This window comes from Phalacrocorax aristotelis, chromosome Z, assembly GCF_949628215.1.
Source record: "Phalacrocorax aristotelis chromosome Z, bGulAri2.1, whole genome shotgun sequence".
NCBI classification, from domain to species: Eukaryota; Metazoa; Chordata; class Aves; order Suliformes; family Phalacrocoracidae; genus Phalacrocorax; species Phalacrocorax aristotelis.
Window position 1 is genome coordinate 55,943,276 of NC_134311.1, and position 11,190 is coordinate 55,954,465.

Genomic DNA, 11,190 nt, shown 5'->3' on the forward strand with positions numbered 1-11,190 from the left:
GTAGTCGTTGGTGCTGCTGTGTCATTGCTGCGTTCCCAGATTGCAGCTGAGACACAAGGTGGGAGGCAAAGAAGAGCCATCCTCTTCTCCCTCAACCACAGCCCAGCTGTTGTTGCTCTCTGCCCTGAGTTTTCACGTTAAGAAAACTAAGGTTTTACACCCAGTATCAGGATATCTGAGTCACATCCAGTTCATTTGTTTGCCATTTTCCTCTGATGACTGAATGATTGCTTCTGAGCAGCCTGGCTATGCTGAAGGACTGGGACATGGCTAGTTTTTTGGTCTACACAACTCTTTCAGATAGTTCAGATATTCCACACCCTTCTACTTTCACTTCCCAGAAGTTTGCCAGTTATAAATAGCAGGTGGATACTAGGGAATCAGAGCACAAGTTTACATTTTTGGAGTTGTACTTAAAGGGTTGGGGGGGTTACATAGCATTTTCTAAACAGAAGTAGCATGATCAAGCCAAGAATAAAGATTTTGTAATAAGAAGACAAAAGTGCCATTCGCTCTTCCTTGCCTGCCTCCTTAATCTGCTTTCAGGTTATTAACATAATTAATGCTGCCCAGGAAAACAGCCCCATCACAGTAGCAGAGGCCTTGGACAGAGTTCTGGAAATCCTGCGGACAACAGAACTTTACTCCCCTCAGCTAGGTACCAAAGATGAAGATCCTCACACAAGTGATCTTGTTGGAGGTCTGATGACTGTGAGTAAAATTAGTAAAGATTAAATTATTGCTACCAATGTCCTATATCACAGTTTAGTGGTCTGCTGTGCCAACACTTCACAAGCAATGGGAATGCGACTCATAATTCACCAACATTTCACTTAAGTATTTTGGCCTCTCTACTAACAGTAGGCACCAAGATGTAGTTAAGATATGGCCACATCTCAGTCCATTGGGTGCATTCATCCTTATACAAAGTGAACACGGTTGCCACTAGAAACTGTATCATCCAATCTGATTTGTCTCAAGAAGATACTTTTTAGAAACCCTAGAAGTTTAGATGGGAGTAGAGGGATGCTCTACAGCTGGTCCAGTGTAAGAGTGAGGTTACTTTAATCAGGTTCTGACTTTGGTCCTGTAACAGCAGCAACACTGCCTGCCAGAGACAGACTGCCTAGCTTTCATCATATTTTACCTCATTTTTCACATACACTGAGCTAGTCCTTGTCAAAATAATATAAAGAAACTGAAAAAATAAATTATAGTGGTTAATTTGAATGATGAAATCCTGCAGGTGCCAATGAAAGGGTCAAGGAGGGCAATACACTGTATTGTCAATAATATGCTTTCTGGAGATGTTCCTTGGATCCTTTCATGCCTGTTTTGAAAGATCTTAAAACAAGGATGGTTCTTGTAGTGCTACAAAATGAGCAGTGCTTTTAATATCCAGGAGTAGTACCTAAATAGAAAGTGCATGTCATATTTTTGCAGTTAATGATGCATGGATACTCTGCCTAAAACTTATTATAAACTTGCCTTTTCAGGATGGTTTGAGAAGACTGTCAGGAAATGAGTATATGTTTTCTAAGAGTAAGCCACTATTTTAAACTTCCCTTTACATGTGTGACTTCTTTTGTAGATGCTAGTGACATAGAGCTCCAAGCTAATTTGCAGTGGGATGTATGTCTTTGGAAATGGTTGTCCAAGTGAGTGCAGAACAAGTGCTAGACTGCCTCCATTTTGGAGTTGAAGCAGGTTCAAAGAATTAAATAATACATTTCAAAATCTAGAAAATCAGACTAGGAAAAAACTAAACTGTCACTCAAAGATATGTTCACTGATCTTTTTGCCTTATGTCCAAATCATCTGTAATAATATAAACCATATATATATTATAGGCTTTTACAGACTTTTTCATGTAAGGAAAAGAGTTGTTTTCTTGAAAGAGTTGTTTTCTAAATGGAATTCTGGGGGGGGCAGGGAGAATCCAGAAATGTTGTCATTCCCAAATTCCATTTCAACAGATATGAACCTAAGCCATAGTCACCTTTCAGTGCCAAACACCATCAATGATGTTCCGCCCTGTATCGCACAGCTCCTGGATAATGAGGAAAGCTGGGACTTCAATATTTTTGAGTTGGAGGCTGTTACAAATAAAAGGTACTGGACTCCTTTCCCTGGATGCCCACAAAAAGGTTGTTGAGGAGCTGTAGTAGAAAGTGCTTTGCTCTGGAAAACTGAAGCAAGACACAGCAAATCTGTGAGAACTATCTTTATTTTTGTGTGTTGATACCACTTGTCCCATTTAACAAGCCCGGCACACACCATGGTCAAGATGCCACAGAGAGCCCTGTGCAGACTGTTGTCTTCCCTGGCAGCGTCCACGGCCCTTCCGGATTGTTTCCCATTCAACTTTTACCTTGCTTGACTCCCATCCACTCTGTCCAGGTGACACTGTTTGGCACAATCTGGTGTTATTACATGTTGGATGTCCCACAGATGCCCCTTCTTCCTGCTGATGCACAAATGGTCATGCTGGAAAAAGCAAGCCTCTCCCCCTCCTCACCTAAATCACCTCATTATTTAGGAAGCTCTGAGGCAACTGTGGATTTTGATTACAGGGATAAAAAACTGGGATGGAGGGTAAACCAGAGACAGGATCAAGAGCCTAAGATTTTTAAAGCTTATAATGAAAGATGCCAGTAGTTTTGAGGTCATGCAGACCACACAAATAAACATGTCATCCACATAGAAAAGTGATTTTCTTTCCAAGACGCAATGAATTGGAGAGACTCCCGGTGTCTTGTACTCCGTACGAAGAAAATTGCTATTTTTGGAATTTGCATCTATGTGGTTTTTATTTGCATATATTGGCTTTTGATTATGCCTTTCTCAGCTCAGGAGCCCTTAGATCATCTTGTGGGAGTGAAAAATGTGATGGATAGCTAGGAACCTGTCACAGGCAACACAGAATAGATGACAACCCAAAGTGGATTTAGATTTAAGAATGAACAAGATTAGAGATTTTACCCTACTTACTGTTTTACACACAGACTCGTCGGTGTCCTCCACAGCATTACATTCACCAGAGCTCAAATCCCCTCTCCAGCCAGGAAGTCACTGCTGGTAGGATTCAGAACGTGCCACTTATGTTTAGTCCAGCACATACCACTTGAAGCATGTGGAATTCAAGGGCAGGGGAGGGGGTTACCAGAGGCAGACTCCTACCTCAGCTCTAGAAAGTCAGCCAGGCCTCCTAGAGCTAGAAGAAATTTCCCATGCAATAGTAACCTGATCCTAAGAGCTGCTCTGAGAAGCATCAATATACTTTGCATATTGCCAACTTCAAAGAGATGGGAAGTAGAAATCTGGACCTCCTGAAGTCACAGGCTTATTTAAAACAGTAAACATGTTTTCTGACTTAGGGAATTCCAGCCTTTGGGTTGTGCCCATGTCATGTTCAAAGTCTGCTTTTCTTCCCCAGAAAAAAAAAAAAATGTATTTTTGATTGATTGACTAAAAACACAAACCACCTGAGCTTTTAAGACTTTTTTCTGAAGCCACAAGAATTGGTGAAACTTTAGTGGACCTGCACCATTTCTACAAAATATATTAAAATAATGTCTGAAGGATGGTAGGTGTAATAACTTGTAACCTTGGCCAGGCTTTCAAGAGGTTATAGATGTGCAATTTAAAAATGTTTAATGGGTCCTCCCACTTATTCTTAAGGTCTCGTTGGTTTCTCTGTCAAAACTATTGCTCTTTAGAACACCATAAGTTCCTATTTTGCAGCACTGCTTTTTTCTTCTATTGTTTTTCAGGCCATTAGTGTATTTGGGCTTAAAAGTTTTTGCTCGGTTTGGGGTCTCTGAGTTTTTAAACTGTTCAGAAGCAACGCTGCGAGCATGGCTGCAGGTGATTGAAGCCAACTACCACTCCTCCAACTCATACCACAACTCCACGCATGCGGCAGATGTCCTGCATGCTACCGCCTTCTTTCTCGGTCAGGACAGAGTTAAGGTATAACCATCACCTCAGAGTCCTCTGGGCTAGGATTTTGGTGTGTTTAACCATTCTTTGTGTGTCAATCAAAAGTCAGATGTTTACTTAGATAATGGTCCTGGCTTCATAAAGTCTCTCTGCCCTTGAGTCTTTTCCTGTGATGCCTGCAGGCCCGCACAGTTTCTTTAACATCTGTTTATACAAATAAGGAATTTACATTTTTTATGTAGCAACAATGGGGGGAAAACCTAGCTCTTTTCTATCTTTAGGAAACTGATTGTTAGTAACTGCTCTTACTAAAGCTTTGCCAGTGCTTTGGAGAGGGAGGTGGTGAGCTCTCCTCCCTGATACCCAGTGGCAGGATGAATGGGAATGGTTTAGAGCTGTGCTGGGGAGGTTTAGACTGGACACGAGGAAGCACTTCTTTACTGAGAGGGTGGTCAAACACTGCAACAGGCTTCCTAGAGAGGTGATTGATGCCCCAAGCCTGTCAGTGATTAAGAGGCATTTGGACAATGCCCTTAATAACATGTTTTAACTTCTGGTCAGCCCTGAAATGGTCAGGCAGTTGGGCTAGGTGATTGTTGTAGGTCCCTTCCAACTGAAATACAATATCCTAGCCTAATACTAATCCTATCCTATCATATCCCATCCCATTCTAAAACACAGAAGCTGTGTAGAGTCAGTACAGAGGCATTCAGGCAAGCACTCAAAGTGGAAGGACACCACTGGACAATCCATCCATCATTAGAGGACTTAATGCAAAGATACTGCTTAGATGACAGCACAGTAAAAAGCTTCATTAAGGAAAGAGGGTTTGGGTAAGGGTGGAAAGGGTTGTTTTGGAGTAAATAAACTCTGGGCATGGTGAGTGAAAGGAAACCAATTGCAAGGAGGTAGAATCCCCACACTCAAGCTTTTGTGCCACATCATAATTTTTCTCTCTTGTTGTAGGGAAGCCTTGACCGTCTAGATGAGGTGGCTGCATTAATAGCTGCCACCATTCATGACGTAGACCATCCCGGACGGACCAACTCTTTCCTGTGCAATGCAGGCAGTGAATTAGCTGTCCTCTACAATGATACTGCTGTATTAGAGAGTCATCACACAGCACTAGCATTTCAGCTTACAACTAAAGACAGCAAATGCAACATTTTCAAGAATATGGATAGGTGGGTCTGCTGGAAAAGAAGAGAGTGTGTGTGTGCATGTGGATCGCTTATTTGGGGATTTTAGTTGGGGGCAGATTGAGAGCCTACCTTCTGAAACAGAAAATACAATTGAATAGAGACATTAATATTTAACCTCTTCCAGAATCTATGTAGACATGATTTTTTAAAAAAGGCTTTAATTTCCATACCCCAACCTCCAATTTGAAGCATATAGAGAGATTTTTGATAATCTTTTATGGATACATTGGCATGGTCTAGCTGGCAGCCTCAAGGCTGCATTTTGACCTACTGCATTTTCATTGCAGGAGCCTCGAAATTACATTTTTTTGTGCCATGCATTTCCACTCAAGCAGCCAGATGCTGCATGCTTTGTCTTCACATGGCTCCATGCCCATTGGCGCTGCTGCATTCACATGGGTCAGCAAAGGGTGATAGAAGAGGGAGCTGAAGCTCTGGAGGAGTTGGAGGTACCCTGCTGCTGGGCATGCACATAGCCTAAGAACTCCCATTGCATTAGCCTAGCTTTTGCAGGGACAGGGTGGGAGAGAAAGGGATCAAAAAGGGAAAAGGCCTGACCCCAAATAGGTAATGCATTTGTCTACGTGCCCCCCATAACACTGTTGGTTTTTGAAAAACCTGGGATTTTAATTCCAAGCTAACATAAAGTGAAATGGAAACATGTTGGTACCATTCCTGGAGAAGGTATCTTAGTATTACAGCATTAGGAAATTGAACTGTAAATTTTTATTTACTTCAGGGAATCGGTTTTAATTAGGTAAAAATAACAGAAAAAAGGCAATACAGGAATTCAGAGCTGGAGGAACAGAGAAGCATGATCTAGTCCATTCCTCCAACCCTAGACCATTTGTAACTCTGAAGGCCCCAGCTCGTGTGGATGAGCCCCCAGGCAGCATTTTGCAGCACTATTTGGGCAGGGACAAGGAAAGGACAGTGCTCTGCCTGGCAGGCTTGTGAGCAGGAAATATTTTTCTTTCCTAGAAATCGCTACCGGACATTGCGCCAGGCCATTATTGATATGGTTTTGGCAACGGAGATGACAAAGCATTTTGAGCATGTGAACAAATTTGTGAACAGCATCAACAAGCCAATGGCATCTGAGGAGGCCAGCGCACACGTAAGTGCTTGCAGAACTTCATGCCTTCAGACATTTCAATGACTTTTTCCAAGATAACTTTAACTATTTTTTTCATTCACATTGTATTAATTTGCAGTGTAGTAATGCCCAAAACACACAATTGGATTTATGACCTCAGACCTCAAAGTGTGAAAAAACACTTTTATTTTATTGTTTTCTATGTCTGGCTCTGCCCTTAGCTCATTTAAACACTGCATTTGTAAGCCTTGGTTTCAAAGCCATCTGGTGTTCACAAAGCATGTAGGTGGGTGCTTTTGTACATGCAAAATGCTGTGCATGGAGCTAGGGCAACACTTGTGCCTACGGTCCTGCCTCCAAACAGCAGAATTTGCTTAAGACTGGGGTTTTAACTGAGGAACCTGCCCGACAGTTTTGTGTCTATGTAGTCTGGAGTCTTCAAGCATGAGGAATAACTCCACTGCTTCCTGACACCTCTCTGCCCCATCCCCATTCCTGATTGTACCAAGAGATGTCCAGGCCTTTATTCCTATCAGTTACACACCCTAATGCTCCACCACCAGCCAAGGTATAATGCATAAGATGCCTCTAAGTTTCCCAGCCCAGGCCCCTCTTTACCTTCTCTTGTTGCCTCTCAAGGCTGAGTGCTCAATGACTGACAGGGTTCTCCAGGGCAATGTTACCTAAATATCTTACCGCAGCTTAGTGAAAGTAATGCTTCGTTAGAAACACTGAAAAAAAAAATCAGACCAATCTGAAGGTTTGTGATATTAAAAATAAATAAAAGTAGCTTCTATCAGTTCTCCATAACTGCACGTTCTGCACACAGACCGTCATGGGTGCAGAAACCAGTCAGGGCCAGTGGGGTTTACAACTTTAGGGACAGCTTTACATCAGTTGAACTGACCTGCTCCTAGGGACCACTGAGCTCCGTTCTCCCGACAGTTTGAGCTGGAAATCACAAATGCTGCTGAGCTTCACTGGCTCTGTGGACACTTTGCACTCTACTGCCCACCATTTCCAAGCTCTGGAGGGCTCACTCACTCATTGTGGTACTGGTTTTGAATTTCCCTGATCATCTTCAGTGCCAGAAGCCCCACAGCACAGGGAAACGTGGTTTGGGCACAGCTGGGGACCCCGTATCACTGTTTCTGCACTGCATTTCCAGCACATCGCCTGGCGTGGCATTTCATGGGTTTGCCATAATGGAGCAGACTAAACCAGGACAGTGGTGATCCCACTTTAGATCACAGCCCAGAGGAAAAGAAGGTCCACATCTGTGGCTGGTGTGGAATGACCCACTCTCAGGTTTCTCTGTACTTACATGTGGACCAGGGAGCAGCTTGCTCCACCAATTTCTAAAAAAACCCTCTGGGAAATGTGGCTTATAACAGTACTTCATTTCTCCCTCTGACAGCTTAAGCATTTTTTCTGAAATGTTTCCTCCATCTCCACCCTTTAAAAATCTCTTTAGTTTTCTGGCATCCCCCACAGTGGCCTGTACAATTTAGATTCAAAAGCCTCACTGAAACCACACTGTTTCCAAGCTCTGAACACATTTCCAGGAATCACCCTTTTATCCCATTAATGCATTTGTTCCACCACTTCCTAAAGAACTTCTAAATGCTCTCCATTCATTCTACTGCAATCAGCTTTTCCAACCCATAGAAAACATTTTCTTTGACTCACTCTTTTATCTTAAAGGTTTATGGCAGATGCTATTTTAAAACGTACAAGAGTTGGACAGCAATAAAAGTGGGGCACAGAACCACTTCTACTAGAGACTTGCGTTTTTTTTCTCCAGTATTAGATTTCTGTTCCTTATTGTTAACAGTGTCTCTTCAAATTTTTGATCCTAAACATCAGTTAAGGAGCACAGTTAATCTGGCAGCTCTTTGCTGGGCTACCCATGCTGAAAAAAAATTAACTGCTCAACATAAAGTTAGAAGATTAATGCCTGAATTGGCAAGAGTCACTGCAAAATATCTCCCCATAAACCACAAAGACATTAATTTAGCCGTGGTGGTAAAAAGTATTTATGTTCGGTTTTTGACTCAAGAGTTGAATTTATCAGTGAAAGAAGGCCGTAATTACACAAATATATTATTCTGAGAATAGTGTTAATGCCAGGAGATGAAGGTTTTTTATTACTTAATAAGGAACATAATATACCTGTGCTCTTCTAAGTTGTTCAAAACCCAGAAGATGATGCCACAGCAGACAGTCCCCTCCACCTGGTCTCCAGTGCAGTCAATAAGCAGTTTGGTATTTTACTGCCTAGCAAGCACAGACTTTCTGCAGTCAGTCTGCCACTCCTGCATTTTCCTACTGTTAACCTCACAGATTATCTGAGACTTAATCCTATCTGATAACTAAAACCAAAAAGTATTCCAGGCCAAAGGTTCAAAATCTGGCACAAAGAAGGCAGTTTTATTTGAAAACATACTGGAACTGAATTGCACAAACCTGCTTTTCTGCCTGTAAAAGAAACAGTCTGTTGTGCAAGTCAGTTCACCCCCCATGCCTGCCTCAATTTTCTCATCTAGGAATGGAAACCAAACTCCAGAAACTCACCTAAATGAAGCAGCCCACCACCACCAATCCCACAACACTCAGCAATGAGGATGGTTTAGCAGCTTGCAGTTCGTGGATGCACCCCTTTTCCTGGTCCTGTTCCAAGAGGGCAAGGCTGGGATGCAGCAAAGAGTAATCACCCTAGCTGATAAAGAGCCTATGACTCTCTTATTTCACAAACATTGCTATTAATTCTGAGAATCTCCAGAACTGTCATATGTAATGGGGCTATCATTAGTTACTGAGCAAGGCTGCAATTCTCAGACATCACTTTCTCCCCCAAATTCCTGGTGCTCTGTGTGAGATTAGAAGGCATCAGGCTGGGTGCCTACTTACCACCTAAGTACAATACAGCAGATAACAACGCCCTCGCACCTGCTAAGAGGGATGCTGGCCACCAGCCCCTGTAACGAACTTTCTTCTACAGGGTGAAGGCAGCGACTGTGAATGTACAGCCAATATAAAGAATTTTCCAGATAATCAGACACTGATCAAGCGCATGATGATTAAATGTGCGGATGTAGCAAATCCATGTCGCCCCCTAGAGCTATGTATTGAGTGGGCAGGAAGAATTTCAGAGGAGTATTTTGCACAGGTATGTATATTTTTATAATTTGGACATTATATTATGAAAAAAAGTGCACATCGGCTGGTCTGCTGTTCCACACGGGGTCTGCCTGGCATAACCACAGAGTCTAGACATATGCTTTCCGTCCCCAGTCAGAACTGGCCCCTCACTTTCATGCAGAAGAATTCACCCCAGTCAAAGTTAGCTAGGTTAACCTTTGCTTACCATGAAGCCTGCAGTACAGAATGGTGGAAAGGAGGTTTTACACTTTCAACTTTCTCCATCTGGCCAAAACAAAATGATTTCATTAATCTTAGTCAATTTAATTGGCTGAAGTTCAAGACTGTCACCATTCTGGCTTCTAGTCTCAACACATTCCCTGAAGAGAGTATGAAGGTCCATACCTGGTGAAGCCCTCAGCTGATTCATCAGGCTGACCTTTTCTCGTCTAAGATACACTTAGGTTGTATCTCCCTAGCTGTCAAGGTATCATGAACTAGCTTTAAATTGCCAATCTTAGGCACGAGACTACCTGCAGCAATGCAAGGTGCTGAGAACTGTTCTGCTCTTCATTCACCTCATCTGGTTATTCTGGGGACTGCTCTGCTGCTAATTCCAGCATTAGGTACTGCCTACACTACTTAAAATGGGTTTTTTTTTTGTAATTAAGTTCTAAGACTATTGAGGTGATTGATTCCTCCACCATATTAAGCACAACAAAACCAGCCCTGTTCCAGTTGTGGACACAGAATTAAAGGGCATACCCTCACTTCCATATCTTATATCTATATCTTATAACCAAACACAAGCAACATCCCTCTTAAGAGACAAATAGTTTGAAACAGCTACTAGGGATGTGGAAAAAAGAGATATCAAACTTGTCCTCTGCTAAAGGACTCTGCAGCCCCATTTTCCATTTTTAGCTGGTGTGCCCTAATCACCAGATAGAGTGTTCTGTCTCACCAGAGGTAAGAGCAATTGCAGCACTATGGTAATAGAGTACTTATGAAAGGGAAGAGATGTTGATTTCAGTCCCTGTTCCAGATGAAATAAAGCACATGAAACTAAGCCAGTTCACCTCAGGGGTTCTAAGGTTTGTCTCAGATCTCCTACTGCAATTCATCTAATCACCTGGCCTTTGCTATTCCGGTATGAAAGCTAGCAAAGCTCTACAGGCTAACTGGAGTTTTGTTTCCTTAGACTGATGAAGAGAAGAGACAGGGTCTGCCTGTTGTAATGCCAGTATTTGACAGAAACACCTGCAGCATCCCCAAGTCTCAAATTTCCTTCATTGATTATTTTATAACAGATATGTTCGATGCGTGGGATGGTAAGTACTGGTTTCTTCTTCCTTGCTCTGAGGCAGAGATTTCTACAGACTAAAACAAAAAATCTCAAGCTGGCCTTGAGTCCAGTTTTTTCAGGGGCAGTACCCACATATAATCAGCACAGCATAGCATCTAAGCAATGATGCTGCTGAAGCCCATTTCACTGCATACACCACCAGCTTTATGAAAGTTGAGCAGTTACCAGACAATCTTTGTAAAGAAGGAAGGAGTAATGGCTTAAAACGAAACCTTTTTTGTCTAGGTTTTTTTTTCTTTTAGCAATGCATTTCTTCTGAGCAGCAGAAACTGAGACCGCAGTGGTTGCACGTTACCATAATTTAATAATGTCATCATACATTAAGTAAAGGGATATGCTTGAAAGAGAAACAGACTGAAAAAAAAAAATCCCCATTTTAGCATTAGCTTACAGCTGAAGGAACAAGAGAGAGTAGGAGAATGCCAATTTTAGACAAGGTTGGG

The 11,190-nt window shown here is 42.3% G+C and overlaps 2 protein-coding genes across 12 annotated transcripts in view; one reads left to right on the forward strand and one right to left on the reverse strand.

Annotated features, from left to right (window-relative positions):
- The window catches only part of WDR41 (WD repeat domain 41), an 87,986-nt gene that overhangs the window by 45,962 nt on the left and 30,834 nt on the right, over window positions 1-11,190 (reverse strand). The gene's annotated exons all lie outside the window — the stretch shown is intronic.
- PDE8B (phosphodiesterase 8B) overlaps window positions 1-11,190 on the forward strand; it is a 36,955-nt gene that overhangs the window by 21,439 nt on the left and 4,326 nt on the right. Inside the window, exons 12-19 of the mRNA XM_075079239.1 lie at window positions 547-711; window positions 1,497-1,542; window positions 1,977-2,112; window positions 3,774-3,972; window positions 4,909-5,126; window positions 6,126-6,261; window positions 9,242-9,409; window positions 10,583-10,712. Coding sequence (XP_074935340.1) covers window positions 547-711; window positions 1,497-1,542; window positions 1,977-2,112; window positions 3,774-3,972; window positions 4,909-5,126; window positions 6,126-6,261; window positions 9,242-9,409; window positions 10,583-10,712 — 1,198 coding nt within the window. The remainder of the gene's footprint in view (window positions 1-546; window positions 712-1,496; window positions 1,543-1,976; window positions 2,113-3,773; window positions 3,973-4,908; window positions 5,127-6,125; window positions 6,262-9,241; window positions 9,410-10,582; window positions 10,713-11,190) is intronic.